Source organism: Oryctolagus cuniculus, chromosome 17 (assembly GCF_964237555.1).
Source record: "Oryctolagus cuniculus chromosome 17, mOryCun1.1, whole genome shotgun sequence".
Taxonomy (NCBI): domain Eukaryota; kingdom Metazoa; phylum Chordata; class Mammalia; order Lagomorpha; family Leporidae; genus Oryctolagus; species Oryctolagus cuniculus.
Genome location: NC_091448.1, coordinates 1414399 through 1437467, shown reverse-complemented (window position 1 = coordinate 1437467; position 23069 = coordinate 1414399). Strand labels below are relative to the sequence as shown.

General features: G+C 69.9%; 1 protein-coding gene across 7 annotated transcripts in view; it reads left to right on the top strand.

Moving 5' to 3' along the window:
* BAIAP2 (BAR/IMD domain containing adaptor protein 2) overlaps nucleotides 1-23069 on the top strand; it is a 66350-nt gene that overhangs the window by 37140 nt on the left and 6141 nt on the right. For 4 of the 7 annotated variants that reach the window (XR_011383319.1, XM_070060177.1, XM_070060179.1 and 1 more), the window contains exons 4-13: nucleotides 2623-2684; nucleotides 3233-3304; nucleotides 3685-3822; nucleotides 16203-16355; nucleotides 18417-18641; nucleotides 18735-18936; nucleotides 20252-20453; nucleotides 20811-20879; nucleotides 21234-21396; nucleotides 22868-22902. Coding sequence is in view for 6 of the 7 variants with exons in the window: in XM_070060177.1 (XP_069916278.1) it covers nucleotides 2623-2684; nucleotides 3233-3304; nucleotides 3685-3822; nucleotides 16203-16355; nucleotides 18417-18641; nucleotides 18735-18936; nucleotides 20252-20453; nucleotides 20811-20879; nucleotides 21234-21396; nucleotides 22868-22902 (1321 nt within the window). In the remaining variant the exon portion in view is untranslated. The remainder of the gene's footprint in view (nucleotides 1-2622; nucleotides 2685-3232; nucleotides 3305-3684; nucleotides 3823-16202; nucleotides 16356-18416; nucleotides 18642-18734; nucleotides 18937-20251; nucleotides 20454-20810; nucleotides 20880-21233; nucleotides 21397-22867; nucleotides 22903-23069) is intronic. The other 3 variants (XM_070060180.1, XM_070060182.1, XM_070060181.1) reach the window with 1 other exon arrangement.

Here is a 23069-nt window from a genome sequence, read left to right as displayed (position 1 = left end):
CCCTGTTGACCGGCACCCGGCCGCGCCGGCCCCTGCCTTTTCCCAGGAGGAGGGGGTGTTGCCACGTGTGGGCTGCATTTGACGTCCCCAGCAGCCGGAACGCGCGGGGTCACCTCCAGTGCCTGACCTTTGCCCCCTGACTCATCCCGGTGACACCTGTGCGTGTCTGTCCCGTCTCCCCCCCCCATTCCTGCCCAGCCTGTCCGGTGGGCGGGGTGCAGAGGGCTGAGGGCTGACTCAGCGCCCTGGGCGCGCCCTGGGGTGTGGCCATGCCGAGGGCTCTCGAAGACCTACCCCGGTGCTCGGCTGGTCTCGGCTTCCATTTGGAAGCCAGTTTTTCAAGTTTGGGACTCACTGTGGCCCTGGGCGCCGGGTCTCCCCGGAAACCCTTACGGACCTCCCAGCACTCGGGGGACACAGGGCTGACCCACGAGGTTCTCACGTTTCTCTTTATTTTCCTTTGAAAAGCAGAGAGGGGGAGAGACGGGGAGAGGGAGGGGGGCGGCCTTCCACCCCCTGGCTCACTCCCCGAACGCCCACAGCAGCCAGGGGCCGGCCCTGCTGGAGCAGGAGCTCGACCGCGTCTCTGCCGTGGGGGCAGGGACCCCGTGTTCCTCGGGTCTGGTGCCGGGCGCAGGTGACCGTCCCGGGGCCCCTTGGTGCTCCAGGGGTTAAGTGCCGGCGGCTGCGGCGCTCACGCCCACGCGCACGTGGCGCCCTGCAGCTGCTCGTACACGCAGTTTGAAGATTCACCGCGTGGGCCGGCTCGGCGCAGGGCTGAGCGCCGCCGGTCTGTGCAGCTTCGCCGAGCTGGGGGCGGAGCGGTGACCCCGTCCCCCAGCCGGAGCCCACGAGGAAGAGGCCCTGCGGTGTCGGCAGCCTGCCCCGTGCCCTGTGGTTGCTCACGTGGAGCGCTCCCTGGGTGGTCTTGCGCTGAGGGTGTGGTGCGAGCCGTGGGGGGCTGCCAGCAGCCCCTGAGGGTCGGCCTGGGCCTGGCCAGGGGCCGCCTGGGCGGTGAGCTGAGTGGGCCCTGGGAGGGAGGGGCCGGCGAGCCCAGGACGTGAGCAGGTTCCCCACACGGGCCAAGCGCCCTGCTGCCCCTGTCCATGGACGTGCTGGGAGCCGGGAGTCAGCAGGACACCGCCGGGCCGGCTCCTGGTGTCCAAGCAGCAGCTCTGGCCCGAGGCCCTGCCCCCGGGCCCTCGGGGCCCTGAGACCCATCTGTGAGCGTCAGGGTGTGGGGCGGCCTGGGCCCTGCAGGGGTGTGGGCCCACAGGGTGCAGGCGGGGCATGGCCTTGAGGGCTGCACTGCCCGTAATGCGCCTCGCCCTGGGCCAGTGCTCGGTGACCTGTGGTTAAAACTCAGGAGCTGGTGGAGGCCACCACAGCCCTCCCGGGACTCAGGCCGGCATCCGGGGAGGAGACCCTGGGGCCACTGGGGTCTGGAGGCAGCCTTACCCGGTGAGAGCCCGGGGGGGGGGGTCTTTGGAGGCTTCCAACTTCAGCCAGCGCTGCTGGGCCCCAAGGACCCCTCAGTGCACCGCCTGCTGCCCCCAGACCCTGTGGGTCACGTGCCCCTCCTCCCCCCGGCTCAGACGCGGGCAGGCGAGGACAGTCCTGCACGGTTGCTCTGGGTCAGGGCCTGCAAGAAAGTGACCCCCCCGCCCCGCCCCACCCCGCCCTGCCCCGGCCCGGCAGGCCTGGCTGCTGCTGTGCCGGCGTCCTCGGTGTCCTCGGCACACGCGGCACACGCGGCACACGCGGCCCGGCCCTGGAATCGGCCCCCAGCAAATAGTTGCTGGTCGGTGAGCGCAGCCGCCTGGTCCCTGCCCCCTCCGCGGGGGAAGCGGAGCCGCTGCCGGCCCGGGGCTGCAGGGACACTCGGTGACACGGCCACGCCCGCGGCTCATGGCGGCCACACTTCAGGCAGGATCTCGGCTCCAGGAAACTTCCGGACTTTGGGGAAGCTCCTCCCCCGGCTCGTCTCTGTCCTTGTCTTTGAGAGAAGCAGCGGCGCAGGCGGGCACAGTCTCGTGCTGGCGTGGCCTGGGCCCATGGAGCCCGCCCCAGTGCCGGTGCTGGCCACACCCTCTGTGCTCCCAGCCTGCTGGGGAGGGTGCGCTGGGCAGGAGCTGTGCCTGAGCTCTGTGTCCCTGGGCCCTTGGGGACGGCTGGGGGGCCCAGGTCTCCTCCCACTGGCGCCGGGGCCGCCCTGTTCTCTGAAGCCGGGGACCAGGAAGAGCCTGGCCTGCAGCCCGCGTCCTGTTTCCTCTAGGGGTCAGTCAGGGCCACAGCCTGGCCCCTGTGGGCGTGCCCCCGAGGGCGGCCCCAGAGCAGGTCTGTGTGCAGACCGGCTCGCTCACGGCTGGGCCGGCCCCGCCCTCGCCTGTGTCGGAGCGCCTGCTCCAGGGGTGCCAAGCATTCCGCGCACCTGGGGTCTGGAGCCCTCGTGTTCTGGCATTTTCTGTGTCCTCTTGGCGTCCGCGCCCTGCTCCCTCTGGCCCCTCTGCCTGTGATCACGGGCTTCCCTGGACGCGCTGGCCGTGACCGTCCCAGGTCTGGCCGTGCTGCCCAGGGTGAGGCGCGGTCCGCAGAAGCCGACCTCCTGTCCCCCCTCCCCAGGAGACGTCCTCTTCCAGATGGCCGAGGTGCACAGGCAGATCCAGAACCAGCTGGAAGACATGGTGAGCCCCCCTGCCGGGCCCCGGGATGCTGCGGCGGGGGGGGGGGGGGCGGGGCACGTGTCCCCTGGGGCTTGCTCCACAGCGGCAGCCTCTCCAGGCCAGAGACGTGCCCTGGCTCAGGACTCGGGGGCTGGTGCTGGGGGGCCCGGCCGGGGACACGGCGGCACCACGACAATGACCACCAGCCAAGCTCGGATTGCCGGGCACGTCTCCCGGCTGCCAGGTGTGGGGAGCCGATCCAGAGGGTGACCCAAAACCCACCCCGGACCGTGCGGCTGAAGGGGCACGGAGGTCCAGGGCTGCTGTCTGGGTTCCCCGGCATGGGCCGGCCGAGGAAGCACAGCACGGGCGGTCACTCTGTCCCTTGTGAGGAGCGGAGCATCGCTGAAGGCGGGGCTTGTCCAGGACCCGGGCCCGGGGCCCCTGCGCTCCCCGCAGCTCCCGGCTCCCAGGCAGCTCCTCTTCCACATCGGTGCCGGCCCAGGGCACGCGGCGGCCGCTGCCCGTGCGGGCATCAGCTGACTGGGTGTGCTCTCCCCTGTGTCCAGCTCGAGTCCTTCCACAAGGAGCTGCTCACGCAGCTGGAGCAGAAAGTGGAGCTGGACTCCAGGTACCTGAGTGTAAGTAGCCCACCCGCGCCGGGCGGCCGCGACGCTCAGACTGCAGATGCAGTCCCGGGGGGCCCCGGTGCAGCTGTGTGGCCTCTGATGCCCCCGCGCCAGTTCTGGGCCCCCTGCCCTGGGCCACCTGTCGCCATGTCGATGACGCGGCCTCGTCCCATCCTCCCCGAGCCGGCCGGCCAGAAAGCCAGGGACCCTCTGGCTTTGGGTGCTGGGAGGGAGGGAGGCTGCGTCCTCCGGGCCTGGCGCTTGTCCCTGGGGAGCGGCGAGCTGGGTGGGTGGGGACCCCGCGCTGGCGCCGAGCGCGTCCTGCTGCCCTGGCGCTGAGGCGGGCGGCAGCCGCTCACGGGCCTCTGCTCCGTGTCCTGCTTGAACCTCAGGCCGCGCTGAAGAAGTACCAGACGGAGCAGAGGAGCAGAGGGGACGCCCTGGACAAGTGCCAGGCGGAGCTGAAGAAGCTGCGCAAGAAGAGCCAGGGCAGCAAGAACCCCCAGAAGTACTCGGACAAGGAGCTGCAGGTGGGCGGGGGGACGGGCAAGGAGCTGCAGGTGGGCGGGGGGACGGGCAAGGAGCTGCAGGTGGGCGGGGGGGCGGGCGCGGGCGGGGGGACGCCGGCTCCCCGCAGGCTGCTCTGCGCCCCAGGTGGGTCTTGCAGCGGCTGCTGGGAAGCGGCAGAAACCAGGGTGAAATCCTCGCCCTGCCCCCCGGGTCCGGGCTGGAGTCAGGCCCAGACGGCTCCTCCGACCGTGACCGTGAGCACTGCTCCAGCGCGGGGCCGCGGCCGGCCAAGGACATGTCGCAGCCCGGCGGCGTGTGGCAGATGGCATCGCAGGCTGCCGTCTGGTTTCTCTCGGGCCCGTGTGCCGAGAGGCCGGGATTTAGGGCAGCTCGCCGCTGCGTGCTGAGCTCCGCGTCCTCAGCCACCCAAGCCAAGCAGCCGGAATCCGGCGCTGCCGCCGAGGAGGGAGCGTGGCACGGGACGCCAGCCGGGAGGAGCACAGGCCCGGCGGGTCCTAGTGTCCAGGGAGGCGCCTGGGCAGGCGTGGGTGCGGCCGAGGTCCATCCCTGGCCTGGGGCGCCCCTCCTGCTGCCGACAGCCACGCTGGCGAGGCTCGGTGGCCGCCCCGTAGCCTTCGGTGCAAGGCTGTGTCGTGTGCGTGTGGTGTCCTTGCCCCTGCCATGTCCACAGTGGAGTCCCAAGCTCTGCCTGTGGCCTGCTCGGGGCCCGGGCGCAGGCGGAGCAGGACGCTCCCCAGGCTGGACCCCCGAGGCGAGGGCCCGGCCTATGGCCCACCATCACCCTGTGGCCACGGTCACACAGGCCACCGCATCCGTCAGCGCAGGGCGGTTGTAAGCATCATCGCCCTGCGGTGTGGCCCCTCAGCCAGCCCTTTGGCTGCAGCCCTGGGCCCACTCTGCCCGCTGAACTGCCCAGGGCCGAGGACACGATGGGTGACCAGACGCGTGCAGCGTGTGGCCTCCTGCATACCCGTGTTTTCATTGCTTGCCGTGTGATGGTGTGTTCAGTGTCGTTCCCAAGTATCATGGGGTGGCCCCTTAATAGAGTTGTCATTTACTTACTTGGAAGTCAGCATTACAGGGGCCGGCATTGGGGCATAGCAGATGGAGCCGCCGCCTGTGACGCCAGCATCTTAAATGGGCACCGGTTCGAGGCCCGGCTGCTCCACTTCTGATCCGGCTCCCTGCTCGTGGCCTGGGAAAGCAGTGGGCGTCTGCTTTGGCCTGGCCCAGCCCTGGCTGGTGCGGCTTCCCAGGGAGACCACTTGAAGTCAATCCACCTGCCCTTCCCGGGGGCTGCCCTGGCACCTGCAGCCCCTTGGTGGGCCGGGGTGAACTGGCCCGAAGGTTGGCCGGGGCTGGGTGACGGTGCTGCCAGGCAAGTCGCTGGCCAGGCAGGGAGCCGCGCCGCTCGCCTGGAGAGACGGCAGTGGCCTGGCGGCTGGGTGTTTCCCGACTGAAGCTGCCCGTGGTGGGGGTCCCCCTGGTGCCTGAAGATGCCCCCTCCAAAATCAGCACGGGAGACCCTGTCCCTCCGGCGGGCAGGACGGGGAGTGACAGTGGTGTTCTGAACAGCAGGCCACTGCCTTAGACTGAGGCTAGCGGGCCGGGGCTGGGTGGGGGCAGAGCACAGGTGCGTGCAGGTTGGGGTCTGGGCACCAGGAGGGGGTGTGCGCGGAGTGTGGGCTGCAGTGCACCGCGGGGTCCCTGGCCCAGCTGATCCCTGGGGACACCCATCCAGCCATCTTGGGGACGTCCCACCCCAGCCTCCCTGGGGCCGTCTACCCCAGCCTCCCTGGGGATAACCACCCCAACCTCCCTAGAGCCGTCCACCCCCGCCTCCCTGGGGACGTCCATCCCGGCCACCCAGCCTCTCTGGGGACACCCACCCCGGCTTCCCTGGGGACGGCCACCCAGCCTCTCTGGGGACACCCACCCCGGCTTCCCTGGGGACATCCACCCCGGCTTCCCTGGGTCCCCCTGGGAGTTGCCCCACACTGACTTTTCTCACCTGGCCCGAGGGCCAGCCTGCAGCCAAGACTGCTCCGTGCAGCTGGGCGCCCCCGGCGAGGCTGGGCTCTGCTCCCTGCCCGCCCAGTGGTCTGCGGGCAGCCCCGAGCCCACCTGACCTCCCCTGGGTGCAGTTACAGTCTCCAGAGCCGCCAGCCTCAGTGTCCCCATCGTGAGGTGGGGTGCTCCTGCCTCCCCGGCCCCTCCCCCACTTGTTTCTCCGAGGCCTCCTTCCTGTCTCCCTGGGAAGTGGCGCTTTGACCCCTGCCCGTCGCAGAGTTCCCGGCTGGCTTTCAGAAGTGGGCAGCAGAGCCGGGGGACGGCACACTGGCCGCTGTCCGGGTCTCTCCTACCGGGCCACTCAGGGCCCCTGGCCGGTGGGGGGTAGGGGTGGGGGGCTCTGCTGCTGGTACCCAGTGTCTTTTTTTTTTTTTTTTTTGACAGAGTAGACAGTGAGAGAGAGAGAGAAAGGTCTTCCTTTGCCATTAGTTCACCCTCCAATGGCCGGCGTGCTGTGGCTGGCACACCACACTGATCCGAAGCCAGGAGCCGGGTACTTATCCTGGTCTCCCATGGGGTGCAGGGCCCAAGCACTTGGGCCATCCTCCACTGCACTCCCTGGCCACAGCAGAGAGCTGGCCTGGAAGAGGGGCAACCGGGACAGAGTCCGGCGCCCCGACCGGGACTAGAACCCGGTGTGCCGGCGCCGCAAGGCAGAGGATTAGCCTAGTGAGCCGCGGCGTCAGCCGGTACCCAGTGTCTTTTGTAGACCCGGGGGGCGGGGGGCTGCCTTCCAGCAGCCCGGTCAGGTGAAGCCAGCAGGCCGCCGTGCCCTCCCGTGCAGCGCCCCCGCCTCCGCCGGCCAGGTAAGGGTTACTGTGGCTGCCGTCTCGGCCACAGAAACGGCCTGCTGGAGACGCTTCCTCCGTGAGGAAGCGAGGTCGGGCCTGTCTTTCCGGTGTCCATTTCTTAAAGCCGCGATGGCCTCCGGCTGCCCTGTGGGCCGGCCCTGTGTCCCTGTGCACCATGGCGTGCGCCTGGCGCTGCCCCGGGGCCCCGTGTCTGCCTGGCCACTCGCGCTGAGCTCTTGGGGCTGCCACCTTGTGGCGTGTCCCCTGGGGTGTCCCCGATGACTGTGACCACTGTCCCTACCTGAGGAAGGGACAGAGGTGACCTGGGCTGCTGGAGCTGCTTCCCTGGGCTGCCTGGGAGGTGGCAGCTGGTGTGGGCAGAGGAGCTGTCCTGCGGGGAGGCCTCGCCCGGCTCCCGAGGCTGCCTTCTGTGCACCAGGGTCTCTGACTGCGCACCCCTCCCCCGCTGGGCCAGAGTCGCCTCCCGGGTGACTGGACAGCAGGTCGAGGCTGACCTCAAGCTGCGCCGGAGCCCAGGCTGCTGCCAGAGCAGGTGGTGGCGTGTGCTACACGGCCGGGTCCTCGGACCCCCGCCCGTCCCCTCCGCTGTGCACTGCAGGCTCCCAGCCGGGAGCCTCCGAGGTGCAGGTGTCTCACGTGTGTCCCCCCCCCCCCGGCCCCCGAGAGCTTCGTGTCCAGAACTGATGCCCCCCAGACTGTAGCCCAGCCTGGAGCCGCATGAGCTCAGTGTGTGTTCCGGGCTGTTCCAGGGACTGCTGGGGCTGGGAGCCCACAGGACAGGCTCATCCCTGCCCGACCCAGGCCGTGCCCAGCACAGGTGTGGACAAGTGCAGGGCGGGGGCAGGAAGCCACTCAGACCCACCCCGGAGAGGGGCCCGGAGCGTCCCCCCCCATGGGGCTGCCCTGCCGGGGCCGGAGCTGCTGTAATCGAGGCTGGGTTTTGGGATTTCCAGAAAGAATTTTAGTTACAGGTCACGGAACAGGCGTGCGTGTGGGCGCTGGCGAGGACAGAGGTGGTCTGAGGGCAGGGACGGCTCCCACTGCTGGTTCACTTCCCGCTGCCTGGGGCCGGACCGGGCCGGAGCTGGAGCCAGAGCCCCATCCAGGTCTCCCGGCCTCACCGCCGCCTCCTAGGGCCTGCGTTGGCGGAAGCCAGGGTCAGAGCCGAGCTGAGAACCAAGGCCAGGCATGCTGATGCGGGATGCAGGCTGCAGGCTTCCAACCCGCGTCCTAACTGCTCCGTGAGATGCCGGGCCCCGGACAGTGTGGACGGGACAGGAGGAGACACACCGGGAGCCCAGCAGGGTCACACGGGGGTGCGGGGACGTGCCCCTAGGGAGCACAGGCACAGCGGGTACAGGACATGCCGTGTCCACCCAGGGGCAGCCACGGGCCTTATCCAGCCCTTTCTCGGGCTCAGCAGGGCCCCAGCACAGCCAGCCGTGCCCACCCCTCAGGACCCCAAGGGGAGCCCCTCCCCCCACGGGCCGCTGCTGCAGGGGCCCAGGGTCTTGTGGATGGGGCGTGTCGTCTAGGGGCAGCCAGGGCACCTCCATTACCCGCCAGGGGCTGTGGCTCCAACCCTGCGGCAGGTGACCAGTGTGCAGAGAGGCCAGCTGGCCGAGTGCCCTCCTGGGCTGTGTGGGCTTGGCGCCTGCTCCGGCCTCTCAAAGCTCGTTTCTGGCGGCAGCCAGTCCCTGCCGGCCGTGTCCGGAACATGTGGAGGCCGTGCTGGGAGGAGCCTGGCAGGCTCTGGGCGTGGTTGTGCCTGTCCCCTCTGTCCCCTCTGTCCCCTCTGTCCCCACCTGTCCCCACCTGTCCCCTCTGTCCCCACCTGTCTCCTCTGTCCCCTCTGTCTCCTCTGTCCCCTCTGTCCTCACCTGTCCCCTCTGTCCCACCTGTCCCCACCTGTCCCCTCTGTCCCACCTGTCCCCTCTGTCCCACCTGTCTCCTCTGTCCCCACCTGTCTCCTCTGTCCCCACCTGTCTCCTCTGTCCCCACCTGTCCCCTCTGTCCCCACCTGTCCCCTCTGTCCCACCTGTCCCCTCTGTCCCCTCTGTCTCCTCTGTCCCCACCTGTCCCCTCTGTCCCACCTGTCCCCTCTGTCCCACCTGTCCCCTCTGTCCCCACCTGTCCCCACCTGTCCCCTCTGTCCCCACCTGTCTCCTCTGTCCCCTCTGTCTCCTCTGTCCCCTCTGTCCTCACCTGTCCCCTCTGTCCCCACCTGTCCCCTCTGTCCCACCTGTCCCCTCTGTCCCACCTGTCCCCTCTGTCCCCTCTGTCTCCTCTGTCCCCACCTGTCCCCTCTGTCCCACCTGTCCCCTCTGTCCCCTCTGTCTCCTCTGTCCCCACCTGTCCCCTCTGTCCCCTCTGTCTCCTCTGTCCCCACCTGTCCCCTCTGTCCCACCTGTCCCCTCTGTCCCACCTGTCTCCTCTGTCCCCACCTGTCCCCACCTGTCTCCTCTGTCCCCACCTGTCTCCTCTGTCCCCTCTGTCCCCTCTGTCCTCACCTGTCCCCTCTGTCCCCTCTGTCCCCTCTGTCCCCTCTGTCCCCTCTGTCCCCTCTGTCCCCACCTGTCTCCTCTGTCCCCACCTGTCTCCTCTGTCCCCTCTGTCCCCTCTGTCCTCACCTGTCCCCTCTGTCCCCTCTGTCCCCTCTGTCCCCTCTGTCCCCTCTGTCCCCTCTGTCCCCACCTGTCCCCTCTGTCCCACCTGTCTCCTCTGTCCCCACCTGTCCCCTCTGTCCCACCTGTCCCCTCTGTCCCACCTGTCCCCTCTGTCCCCTCTGTCTCCTCTGTCCCCACCTGTCCCCTCTGTCCCACCTGTCCCCTCTGTCCCCACCTGTCCCCTCTGTCCCCACCTGTCCCCTCTGTCCCCTCTGTCTCCTCTGTCCCCACCTGTCCCCTCTGTCCCACCTGTCCCCTCTGTCCCCACCTGTCCCCACCTGTCCCCTCTGTCCCACCTGTCCCCTCTGTCCCCACCTGTCCCCTCTGTCCCCACCTGTCCCCTCTGTCCCCACCTGTCCCCACCTGTCCCCTCTGTCCCCACCTGTCCCACCTGTCCCACCTGTCCCCACCTGTCCCCTCTGTCCCCACCTGTCCCCACCTGTCTCCTCTGTCCCACCTGTCCCCTCTGTCCCCTCTGTCCCCTCTGTCCCCACCTGTCCCCACCTGTCCCCTCTGTCCCACCTGTTCCCTCTGTCCCACCTGTCCCCACCTGTCCGCTCTGTCCCCTCTGTCCCCACCTGTCCCCTCTGTCCGGGCAGAGTGGGGGAGGGAGGGCGCAGGTGTGCACAGGTGGGACGGCTCTTGCTCTGCCTCGGTCTCCCCCAGCAGAGCCCCCGGGGGAAGTGGAGCCCGTGGGCCTCTGTCAGCCGAGCGCGTGGGCCTGTGCTGGGCTGGGTCCCTCCTGACTGGGCGCCGAGGGAGGGCAGCCAAGGCCCACGAGAGCCCAGGTGGGCCCTGCGCAGAGACAGCCTGGGCCAGGGCTGACGCTGCTGCCCCGGGGCCCTGGGGGCTGGTGCCTGGGACGCCTCTGCCTGAGCCCAGGGCTTTTGCACAGCTGGGCCAGCGCAGCTGCTGACCTGTGCGGGAGTCTGGCCCCGGGCTCCGCGCCGCCCCGCCCCCTCCCACCTGAGGCCTTTCTGTGAGGTGGATGAGCAGAGAGCCTGCCGGGGGCAGGTGCAGGCCTCGTGGCTGGGCTGAGAGAGGGCTCCGTGGTGGCAGATGCCGGTGTCCTGAGAACGGCTGTGTCCCTCTGTTCTCCGTGACGGGGGAGGGGTCCTCCGCCAGCCTCTCTGGCTGTGCCAACCCTGAGGTCGCCAGGTCGTTGTTAGCAAAGCGCAGACAAAGCAGTGACCGCCGGCCCACTGGGGGCGTGGAGCTTCGGGAGGTAGCTGGGCCGCCCCTCCGAGCTCTGCCCTAATCCACGCCCTTCTCGGGAGGGAAACCCGCGGGGTCCTGGACACCACAGGAGAGTGGTAGACGGCCCGAGCCCCACGGGCCAAGATGGACTCCGGACTCTAACAGGACAGGGTGGTCGGGGTGGGCCCTCTGCTCCCCTGAGACAGCCTGGGCCACTGTGTCACCACCCCCTCACCTGGCCGCAGGTGTCAGCTTGGTCTGGAGGCCGCGCCCACGCTCAGGCAGCTGGTCGGGACAGGAGCGCACGGTGTGTCCTCACCTCGCGCCCAGGGCGCGCAGCAGTCGCTGGACACCCCACCCCCACCCGCGCACCCGATGGATGCTCCGGGCCGCGTTCCTGGAGCGGGGCCTCGGGAGGCTCTGGACAGAGTCCACTGCTGCCCTGGGTGTCCTGAGCACGTTCACGGGCAGCTCAGTCCCTGTGCCGTGATGGCCTCGCTGCTGCAGACCCGCAGTGACAGGAGAGGGGGAGAGACAGCGCGGGGTCCCTCTGCCGCCTCTCTCAGAGGCCATCCTGGCCCCCCAGGACCTGTCCAATCCTGAAGACCCCACCTCCAGATTGCATTGGCGAGACTTTGGGGCGCTCAGAGCAGCACTGCCCCTGGAGCAGGGCACCAGCCCTTCCCTCTGCTGGCTGCTGCACCCAGGCCCAGGCTCTCCGGGAGCCCTTGCATCTAGGGTGAGACCGAGGGGTCCCGTGTGGCTGAGACCGAGGGCCGTGTGTGGCTGAGACCGAGGGGTCCCGTGTGTGGCTGAGACCGAGGGGTCCCGTGTGGCTGAGACCGAGGGCCGTGTGTGGCTGAGACCGAGGGCCGTGTGTGGCTGAGACCGAGGGCCGTGTGTGGCTGAGACCGAGGGGTCCCATGTGTGGCTGAGACCGAGGGGTCCCGTGTCTGAGACCGAGGGCCGTGTGTGGCTGAGACCGAGGGGTCCCGTGTGTGGCTGAGACCGAGGGGTCCCGTGTGTGGCTGAGACCGAGGGCCGTGTGTGGCTGAGACCGAGGGCCGTGTGTGGCTGAGACCGAGGGGTCCTGTGTGGCTGAGACCGAGGGGTCCCGTGTGTGGCTGAGACCGAGGGCCGTGTGTGGCTGAGACCGAGGGGTCCTGTGTGGCTGAGACCGAGGGCCGTGTGTGGCTGAGACCGAGGGGTCCCATGTGTGGCTGAAACCGAGGGGTCCTGTGTGGCTGAGACCGAGGGCCGTGTGTGGCTGAGACCGAGGGGTCCCGTGTGTGGCTGAGACCGAGGGCCGTGTGTGGCTGAGACCGAGGGCCGTGTGTGGCTGAGACCGAGGGGTCCCGTGTCTGAGACCGAGGGGTCCTGTGTGTGGCTGAGACCGAGGGGTCCTGTGTGGCTGAGACCGAGGGGTCCCGTGTGTGGCTGAGACCGAGGGGTCCCATGTGTGGCTGAGACCGAGGGCCGTGTGTGGCTGAGACCGAGGGGTCCCATGTGTGGCTGAGACCGAGGGGTCCTGTGTGGCTGAGACCGAGGGGTCCTGTGTGGCTGAGACCGAGGGGTCCTGTGTGGCTGAGACCGAGGGCCGTGTGTGGCTGAGACCGAGGGGTCCTGTGTGGCTGAGACCGAGGGGTCCTGTGTGGCTGAGACCGAGGGGTCCTGTGTGGCTGAGACCGAGGGCCGTGTGTGGCTGAGACCGAGGGGTCCCGTGTCTGAGACCGAGGGCCCCGTCTGGCTGGCTGTCTTGCCATGGCCCAGTGGAGTCCCCGAGGGGGTGACGGCTGGCACCGACCATCACCGTGACATTCCTGAGCCCGGGACCTCCCCTGGCAGTAGGAAGTTGGCTCTGGGGAACGTGGGAAAGCCGTGTTGGCGCGCGGTCTGCTGGGGACGCCCCTCCCCCCTCTGAGTCACCGCTGCTGGGCGGAAGGAGGCGGCTGCTCCGTGCACTTCTGTCCTCTCGGATTACAGGGCTGCGAGCCCAGGGTGACTAAGTGGGAGTGCTTTTGTGGGTCTTGGATGCTTTCAGCCGGGCGCTTCCACAGCGTCGCCATGGCACCCAGCAGAGCAGAGAGCACGCGGGGGCCGCGGTGGGGGGGCGGGCGCGGCGCGGCTGCCGTGCCTGCCTGGGGCACCGGCTCAGTAGTTGCTGGTGGCACCCGCACCCGGCGAGGTTCCCGGCGAGGTTCCTGGCGAGCTCAGCACCCCCCATCGGGGCACCCCAGTCCCGCACAGCAGGTCCACGCGGCCTGGGGCCCTGCAGGAGTGGCCTTGGGAAGGTGGACAGGGAAGCAGCTGTCGTGCCTGGACAGGACGGGTCGCCGTGGCCCCGGGGGCTGCGCCAGGGCCAAGTGTCCAGGCTGCTGCTGGCCCCGGGCCTCTGGGCTGCCCCAGGAGCACGTGCCCCCTTGCCCCCACCCCCCATTCCCGGCTGTGGCCGTGAGGCTCCCGCTCTCTCCAGTGAGTGAAGACTTGAAAGTACAGCAGTGCCCTTCCCCCACACCCAGCCACCAGGCTAAGGAGGCCAGTGCCCCACAGCCTACAAACCCAGAAAGAGGCCCCCGGCTCGGCTCCGGAAGGCACTGTTCTCGGGGCGCGGAGACCCCAGGGGCCTGCGTCCTGGTTTAAGCCAATGTCCTGGGGCCACCGTTCTGAGCAGCGTCTTCGCCAGACCCATTTAGGGGACAGCTCGCGGGGGACGTGGCGGCGCGCAGGCTCCTCCTGCCTAGAAGTCGTCTCTTGCCCAGCCCCCACTGGAGCTGGGTTCTGGGTGCCCTCAGGGCCTGGCCCCTGCTGGGGTGGGGGGTGGGCAGGGCAGTGGCCCGAGGATGGGAGTGGACCGGGCATGTCCCAGGCCGGTGTGGCCCTGACCTCCCTGCTCCGGCACTTCCTGGCCACCAGCTGAGCCCGCCCCGTGCCCCTTGTGGGCTGGGTGAAGCTTGTGGGGAGGAGGGACCTCCCAGGCAGGCACAGACCGGGCTGGTTGTGGGGGGGACAGCGCCTGCCCCACCCAGGTGCTTCCCCCTAGAGGCAGCCCTGGCCCCTCCCCCACTTGCTAGGTTCGCTTGGTTGTATAACCGGAGCGGGAGGGGGAGGGGAGCAGGGCCTGCCAGAGTCCTCCCTCCCACTTCCGTTCAGACTCCCTGCTCCACAGGTGCCACCCTGCATCCCTCCCAGGAAGGCCCTGTGGCTGGGCCCTGCAGAGCTGTGGCCCTGATGGGGGGTGGGAGTGGTGAGCCGGCTCCTCCAGGCCCCTGCAAGTCACCCTCCCAGGGTGCGGGAAGGTGGGGGTGTGCAAAGCCATGGGTGCGCAGGCTGGGCAGGCTCTGGCCTCAAGGACGCTGTGGCCAGGTCGCGCAGGATGGCGGGCAGAGCCAGTGCACTGGTGGCAGCGCTGGGGACCCGCCCCCGTGACAAGGCACCCAGGGGTCGGCCTGCTCGCCCTCCCCCTCCCCCTCCCCGTGGGCCTGTCGGCACCGCCCACCCTCGCTGAGTCAGAGCTAGGGGCTGGAGGCGCTGCCTCAGGCCAGGCCTGCCCCCTGCTGGAGGCCCCGTCCGCCCAAGGATTTTGCAAAAGCGAAAATGTACCCTAGGCCAGCCTGGGCCATCTGCTCAGGGCCAGTGGGCGTGCAGCCCGGTCTGGGGGCGCAGTAGGTGAGGCGAGACGGGAGCGAGCTGGAAAGGCGGCTCCCAGCTGGGCCCCAGGCGTCGGCCTGCCACGGCCTGGTCAGCGTTTTGGGACCATGGAGTCCTCCCCCGGCAGCCGGGGTTTCGCTCACGTCCACACGCACCTGTGTGGGTCTGGGCATGAATCGGAAGGGGGTGCCTGCCCAGGTGTTCTCGAGCGGTCAGGATCCAAATCAGGTGGCCGGGCTAATGGGCAGCACCTGGCAGCTGGCTGTGGGGAGTGGGAGAGGGGAGAGAGGCCGAGCACTGCCTCCCCGCAGGGGTCTCGCAGCCACGCCCAGCCCCCGGAGGGCACCTAGGGGCCCTGGGACCTGCAGTGCACGTCCAGGCTGGGGAGGTGACGTCCTCACCCCGCCTGCGCTGACCTGGCCCCCTGGCCGCCCCCACAGTCCCGTCAGGGCTGGGGAGGCGACGTCCTCACCCTGCCTGCGCTGACCTGGCCCCCTGGCCACCCCCACAGTCCCGTCAGGGCTGGGGAGGTGACGTCCTCACCCCGCCTGCGCTGACCTGGCCCCCTGGCCGCCCCCACAGTCCCGCTGCTTCTTCCTGCGCGTCCAGCCGGGGCCCCTCTGCGCCGGGGTTTTGAGACGCCGCTGTCAGGTGCTTCCGCAGAGAGGCGGAGCTCCTCATCCGCCGGTCGTTCCCCAGATGCCCACGGTGGCAGGGCCGGCCCCACGGCCTGGATCGGGAGCTCCGGTTGGGTCTTCTCGCATGAGTGGCAGGGACCCAGCCACCTGATCTCCAGGAAGCTGGATTGGAAGCCGAGCTGGGACTGGAACCGAGGCTCCAGGATGGGATGGGGGTCCCAAGCGGTGACGTAGCCACCCCCAGCTCCTGCCTTGAACGGGGGTAAAATGCACAGAACTGGAGCCGTCAGCCATTGCCGCCACGTGTGAGTGGTCAGCTCAGAGACGGTCACTCCACTCACGGCCATCGCCACGCTCCGCCTCCGGAACTTCCTCTTCCCCCACAGGGAGATGTCCCCGGGAGACCCCGCCCTCTGCCCCAGCCCTGGGACCCCCGAGCTGCTCCCGTCCCATGGCTGTGACCCGCCCGCGCCCCTGCCGCTGTTCCTGACACTTAATGCTGGGTCTGAGGGCCCGGCCAGCTGGGGTTCGGCTCTTGCTCTGGGCTGTCGGGGCGCAGACCCCTTGCTAGGTGGGTCTTGGGCACTGGAGGGGCAGGGGCGTGGGCACACAGGCAGAGGGGCCCGCATCCCTGCTGGGGGTTGGGGTACTCTCCTGGCCCCCGGCCTCCGAGGTCTGCCTGTGCTGGGCCCAGGATCTGTGTGACCTGGACACCCCCCACACAGGGAGGCCCCAGGGGCTCCCGGCCCCACGCTGTGGCCTCTCACCAGGCCATCCTGCTCTGCCAGGGGCCTGACCCTGTGGGCAGGGGCCTGCCGGCCACACTCGGTGTCCACGCTGGCGATGTCCTCGGTGCTTTCCTGCCTCACGCCCCACCAGCCGCCTCCTGCTCTCGCCTCGGTGTGGGGGCCCTTTACCTGCCCACCCCCACTGGTTCAGAGGTGGGAGCCGGGTGGCAGGAGGCTCCACGGGTCCCCTCGGTCCACGTCCCTGGGCGCGGGAGGCCTGCCAAGCTGGCACACGGCTCGTGGACCTGGGACACCAGACAGGCTGGCCTGCAGCCCGCCCAGTGCACACGACGCCTTCTTCCCGGGAGGAGGCGAGCCTGGCCCCCCCGCCCGGGAGCCTCGGCCGCGCCGGGCAGGTGAAGCCCGGCAGCTGGAGCTGGCGTGGGCTGCGGCTCCGTGGCCCCAGACACCGCTCTCTGGAGCTGGACCGGGCCCCCCTCGCTCACCGCCTCGCCCTCTCTCACCGCCTCGCCCTCTCTCACCGCCTCGCCCTCTCCTCCCGCCTCGCCCTCTCTCACCGCCTCGCCCTCGCTCACCGCCTCGCCCTCCTCCCGCCGCAGTACATCGACGCCATCAGCAACAAGCAGGGGGAGCTGGAGAGCTACGTGTCGGACGGCTACAAGACGGCGCTCACCGAGGAGCGCCGGCGGTTCTGCTTCCTGGTGGAGAAGCAGTGCGCCGTGGCCAAGAACTCGGCCGCCTACCACTCCAAGGTGAGCGCGCTCCTCGCCCGCCTCCCGGGCCTTCGAAGCCCTGGCCCCCGGGGATGCAGACCAGGCCGCGGTCCTCCCAGGGCCGTCCCCACACCTGCCCTCTGCACCGGGAGCCCCTGGGGCTGCCGTGGGCCGAGCTGCTCTGCCACATCCTGACCCCTCTGACCTGGGAGGCCGCTTCCTGGCAGGGGATGGAATGGGTGCAAGTCTGCCCCAGGAAGCCCCGTGTCCCAGGGCCCGGCCTCGCGAGTGGACACCCTGAGGGCTTGTCTGAGGCAGCTCCTGTGTGGGCGGCCAGGGCTCTGAGGGCAGAGACGGGTGGAGGGGGCCCCTTAAGGCCCGGCCACAGCACCCCTGGCGGGCCCTGTCCACCGCAGTCCAGGGGCAGGACGGGGCGGGACTGCAGTGGGACCTCTGGGACATTCCTGAACACTTCCCCAGCACAGAGGATGTGCTGGGCAGCTGGGCTGAGCCGGGGAGGTCAAGCCGACACCTGCCCCTGGGTGCCCCCGTGCCCGCCTGGGGGCCCTGAGACAGGCATCACCTCCTCCAGCCCCTCCCCGGTCTGACTCCTCGCACGGGCGGGGGCCTGCTCCCTGGCCGGGGCAGGTGCACCTGTGTTTCTGGGGGGACAAGCGCTGGCCCTGCTTCCCCGGCTCTGAGCAGCCACGGCCAGCGCAGCCTCCCCGCGTCCTTGCAGGGGGCGGGAGGGAGCGCTGGGCCCCTCTGGACAGGGAAGCCGTGTGCTGGCCTCCAGGAGGGCTGGGGGCTGAGCAGGTGGCACAGGTGGCCTCTGAGCTCCATGGAGAACTCGGCCAGCCCCAGGGCCCCCGGCTCCCCATGAACCTGGGTGTCTGGAGAAGGCACCTCTCCCCCAAAGCTGCGTGGGTCAGCCCCTCGGCTGGGCTGTGGGTGGCACCTGCTCTTTCTGTTCTCAGCTCCCTGGGCCTTGACTTGGGCCACGCAGGGTAGAGCCACCCGACCGTGGGCTCTTGTCTGGGCTGCGTCTGCCCCCATCTGGGGCGTGGGGCATGGGGCGTGGTCTGGCCGCGGAGGGGCTGCCCTGGGCAGGTGCTGGTCTCAGGCCGTGTCTGGCGTCCTCCCTGGTGCCGGGCCCCTGCCGGCAGCCTGACTGTGTCTCTCGCCTCCTTTCTGCGCCTCCCCCAGATTTCCCAAGCCAGGCCTCAAGCAGGTGTCTCCCCAAGGGGCAGGGGCAGCCAATGAAATTCTGTACATAAGATGGGGGGGCAGCCCTCGCACTCCGGTCTGCTGACCCCAGAGGGGTGGAGACCCCTTGCCCAGAGGGTGTTGGCCAGCGTTGCCCACTCTTCCCTGGGGGGTGCCCTGCCTGCTGGTCACGTGTTGATGGAAACCAGGGAGAGGCCGAGGACTGGGCAGCCCCAAGCCCAGACCCGGGGGGCCCTGGGGTCTGCAGGGGGCTCCAGCCCTGCAGTCTGCCTTGGCCAAGTGGCCAGGAGGAGCGTGGGCTTGACAGGTGCCCAGGTCCCGGGCACCAGGCCCTGGCAGTTCTCTGATCAGACCGGTCTCCCCCAGTCCCTGAGCCGCCGCCAGGCCCACGGTGCCTTGCCCTGTGCTCATCCAGTGGCCTCTGAACCCCAAGGCAGGGCCGGGCTCTCGGGGCCCTGGGTGGTGGACAGCAGCAATGGGCGCTGCCTGGCCGCACGTGGACAGCTCTGTCCCTTGCCCTGGCTGCCTTCCTCCTACCTGCTGGGTGCTGGGTGCTTTGCCCGTGGCCCCTGGCGTGTGTGTGGGGGCTTCCCACACTTCTCTCTCCAGGCCCTCAGGAGGCCCCCGGGGTGGGCCTAGGTTAGAGCCTGGCCCTCCTGGAGCGGGTCAGGGCTCGCAGCGGCCCCTCCGCCCCAGCCAGGTGCCCCACCCTGGGCAGGAGGGAGGGAGGGCAGCCCCGTCCACGGCGAGGCGCCCCCACCCTGCAGAGAGCCCGTGGCTGCCCCTGACCGCCTCCCCGGCCCACCCCCACCCTGCAAAGAGCCCGTGGCTGCCCCTGACCGCCCCCCCGGCCCGCCCGCGGCTTTGTTGCAGGGCAAGGAGCTGCTGGCGCAGAAGCTCCCGCTGTGGCAGCAGGCCTGCGCCGACCCCAACAAGATCCCCGAACGCGCCGCGCAGCTCGTGCAGCAGATGGCCAGCAGCAACGGCGCCGTGCTCCCCAGCGCCCTGTCGGCCTCCAAGTCCAACCTGGTCATCTCGGACCCCATCCCGGGCGCCAAGCCCCTGCCGGTGCCCCCCGAGCTGGCCCCGTTTGTGGGGGTGAGTCCTCGGCCTCCGACGGGTCCGGGTGTGGCGGGTGGGGCTGTGCGGCCGTGCCCTGGCAGGCCCCCAGCAACGCTGTGCCCCCCGCAGAGGATGTCGGCCCAGGAGAACGCGCCCATCATGAACGGAGTCTCGGGCCCGGACGGCGAGGACTACAACCCCTGGGCTGACCGCAAGGCTGCCCAGCCCAAATCTCTGTCCCCCCCGCAGTCGCAGAGCAAGCTGAGCGACTCCTACTCCAACACCCTCCCGGTGCGCAAGAGCGTCACCCCCAGGAGCAGCTACGCCACCAGTAAGGCCCCGGCTGGCGCTGGGGTGCCGCCCGCCCTCCGGCAGCACTGTGCCGCGAACGTGTGCCTGCACCCGTCTGGGGCTGCGTGCCTGTGTGCACACGGGTGCACTGTGGGGGCGCTGCACACGTGTGGGGTGTGAGTGCAGGGGTGTATTGCATGTGCACACGGGGGGGTGTGAGTGCAGGGGTGTTACGCATGTGCACACGTGTGGGGGTGAGTGCAGGGGTGCTATGCGTGTGCACACGTGTGGGGTGAGTGCAGGGGTGCTATGCGTGTGCACACGTGTGGGGTGTGAATGCAGGGGTGTTACGCATGTGCACACATGTGGGGGTTGTGAGTGCAGGGGTGTTATGCATGTGCACACATGTGGGGGTGTGTGAGTGCAGGGGTGTTATGCATGTGCACACATGTGGGGTGTGAGTGCAGGGTTGTTACATATGTGCACACGTGTGGGGGTGAGTGCAGGGGTGTTATGCGTGTGCACATGTGTGTGGGGGAGTGAGTGCAGGGGTGTTATGCGTGTGCACACGTGTGTGGGGGTGTGTGAGTGCAGGGGTGCTATGCATGTGCACACGTGTGGGGGTTGTGAGTGCAGGGGTGTTACGCATGTGCACACGTGGGGGGGGTGAGTGCAGGGGTGTTATGCATATGCACGTGTGGAGTGAGTGCAGGGGTGTTACGCATGTGCACGCATGTGTGTGTGCTTGCATCCATGTGCACAGCGCAGGGGCGGGGTTTCTGTTGTGTCCCCGCAGGGTCTGCCCTGCTCTCTTCCGGGCAGTCTCTGGTGATCCGTGGGGTGTGGCCCCGTCCCTGGGCAGTGACAGGCAGAGGGATGGGCCTGGCCTGTGGTGTCGTGAGCCCCGCATCCGGGCTCTCGGCCCTGCCCTGGAGCCCCCACACCTGCCAGGGGCCCCCACACCTGCCCCGTAGCCCCCACACCTACCCTGTAGCCCCCACACCTGCCCAGGGCCCCCACATCTGCCCATGCTGTCCCCACACCTGCCCGGGGCCCCCACACCTGCCCCGTAGCCCCCACACCTGCCCCGGGCCCCCACACCTGCCCGGGGCCCCCACACCTGCCCCGTAGCCCCCACACCTGCCCGGGGCCCCCACACCTGCCCCGTAGCCCCCATACCTGTGTGGGGCCCCCACACCTGCCCGGGGCCCCCACACCTGCCCATGCTGTCCCCACACCTGCCCAAGGCCCCCACACCTGCCCTGTAGCCCCCACACCTGCCCGGGGCCCCCACATCTGCCCAGGGCCCCCACACCTGCCCGGGGCCCCCACACCTGCCTGTGCTGTCCCCACAGCTGAGAACAAGACTCTGCCTCGCTCCAGCTCCATGGCCGCTGGCCTGGAGCGCAACGGCCGCACGCGGGTGAAGGCCATCTTCTCCCACGCGGCCGGCGACAACAGCACCCTGCTGAGCTTCAAGGAGGGCGACCTCATCACCCTGCTGGTGCCTGAGGCGCGCGACGGCTGGCACTACGGCGAGAGCGAGAAGACCAAGATGTGAGTGCAGGCGGCTCCGGGGCTCCCCGGGGCAGAGCAGGACTGTCCCGCGGCCTCTGTGCCGCCCCTTGCTGTCCCGTGGGCATGAGTGATCACGTCCCGGGCCGCCCTGCGCCCTGGGGAGTGACCGCCGAGGCTCTGTTCCTGCTGCCCGGCCGCCTCTGTGCCGTGTCCCCGGGCGAGGAGGGCAGCAGCTCTGGGCTCCACGCAGCCGCCCGGGGCAGGGGGGAGCTGGGAGGCTCCCTGGTGCTGGAGCCAGGGACCCGTGCGCTTGCAGCGGCTCTGCCTGGGACGCTGGGGCAGGGTGGTGGCCCAGCGGCCTCGTGGGCGGCCGTCTCACCGCCCGTCTCGTTGCAGGCGGGGCTGGTTTCCCTTCTCCTACACGCGGGTCCTGGACAGCGACGGCAGCGACAGGCTGCACACGAGGTGGGTGTGCTGTGCGCCAGGCGGGCGTGGCGGCGAGGCCTGCAGGGTCAGGCTTCTGTCCCGGACCCCTGGGCGCCCTGAGCCGGCTGGGCATCCTTGCACAGCGGGAGGTGCTGGTGGGGGCAGGAGGGGCTGTGCTGGGGGGAGGGCAGCCTGCAGGGGAGGGGACACAGCCCAGCGGCCTCTCGGGCCCTCAGGGTCTCCTGCCCCTCCGAAGCGGGGGTGGTGGCAGGGCCCGCAGGCTCGTCTGGGGCAGTCCACGGCAGCAGCTCCCGCTGCCTGGAGGGCCCAGCGTGTGGGGGCGGGGCGGCCCCTGCGGGCTGCCCGCCGGCCGCTGAGTGCCGCCCCCTGCAGCCTGCAGCAAGGCAAGAGCAGCAGCACCGGCAACCTCCTGGACAAGGAGGACCTGGCTCTCCCGCCCCCTGACTACGGCACCTCCTCCAGGGCCTTCCCCAGCCAGGCAGCCAGCACCTTCAAGCAGAGGCCCTACAGCGTGGCCGTGCCTGCCTTCTCCCAGGTGAGCGCCTGCCCGGGGCCCGCGTGCACCCTGCCTCAGCCTCCCTGAGGCTCACCTGCCCGCCCGCCCCACTGTCTGCTCGCCCTGGCCCAGTTTGTCCTGGACGCCCCCGCTTCCTGGCGGAGCCTGGGGTCCAGCGAGGACGTGGTGTCTAGGCGCCCTTCCCTGACCGCTGTGAGGCGCCCTCCGGCCCCTCCCAGTGGTGCGGCGGCCACCTGCGCTTCAGGGCCCGGCTGTGGCCGTGTAACCTGGGCCTGGAGCCCAGGGCGGAGGACTGCGGCTGCGTCCCCAGGCCCAGGGTGGTCTCAGGGTCCAGGCTGGGCCGGGAGCCAGGAGCCGGCAGTGCGGCCTGTGGGGTCCTGGCCTTGGGCTTGGGAGCCGGCCCCCGCTGTGCTCGCAGGCTGGGCTGCAGGCAGGCGGGGGGGTGGGGAGCAGGAGCGAGAGGACCCACGGTCCTGCAAGATTCGGCGGCCTGGGTGATTTCCTCAGCGTGGGCCCAGCGCCTGAGGCCCTGCCCGGCAGCATTGCTGAGCCTGAGGAGGGCTCCCGTCGGCTGCAGTGTGGGCAGCGTGGGTGGGCGTGAGACACACCGGACTGCAGCGTGGCCGGTCTGGGCTAGAACCTTCTGTGGAAGGCGGGGCTGGAGGGAGGCAGGGACCCAGGGCGCGGGTCAGCGTCCGGGCCGTGAGCGGCCGCTTCCTGTCCCCACGTCCCCGCGGGGCCTGCTGTGGGAGGTTCTGCCTGGCTCCCGCCACTCGGCCGGCTGTGGCCATCAGGGAGGGGTCCCTGTTGGTGGGAGGACACTGGGCCTCCGCTGCTGTGGCCAGAGGCGGTGAGTCCCTCACCTTCCTGGGCGCCCAGTCTGCAGCCCACGAGGGCGGGATGTCCCCATTCAGGGGTCAGCCAGGTGTGCGGTATGGTGAGCCAGGTGTGCAGGTGTGGGGGATGGTGAGCCGGGTGAGTAGGGGTGAGCCAGGTGTGCAAGGTAAATCAGATGTGTGGGTGTGGTGGGCCGGGTGTGCAGGTGTGGGGCGTGGTGAGCTGGGTGTGTGGGTGTGGTGAGCAGGTATGCGGGTGTGGGGCGTGGTAGGCCGGGTGTGCGGTGTGGTGAGCCAGATGTGCAGGTGTGGGGCGTGGTGAGCCAGGTGTGCAGGTGTGGGGCATGGTGAGCTGGGTGTGTGGGCGTGGTGAGCCGGATGTGCAGGTGTGGGGCGTGGTAAGCCGGGTGTGCGGGTGTGGGGCGTATGAGCCGGGTGTGTGGGTGTAAGCCTGGTGTGCGGGTGTGAGCCAGGTGTGCAGGTGTGGGGCATGTGAGCCGGGTGTGCGGGTGTGAGCTAGGTGTGCAGGTGTGGGGTGTGGTGAGCAGGTGTGCGGGTGTGGGGTGTGGTGAGCAGGTGTGCGGGTGTGGGGCGTGGTGTGCGGGTGCGTGGGCGGCCTGACCTGCACTGACCGCCCTGACTTTGCTCCCCAGGGCCTGGACGACTACGGGGCCCGGTCTGTGAGCAGGTAAGGGGTCTTTGACTCGTCTTGGGGACCGTGGGCTTGGATTGGGCCTGGGGCCTCCCGGCTCACTTTCTCGGGGAAGCCTGTGCCTGTGCCGCCGCCCGAGCTAGGGACCCGCGTCCAGCCCGGCTCCTCCCACACTGGGGAGGAAGGAAGCCCCCTCTGCCCAG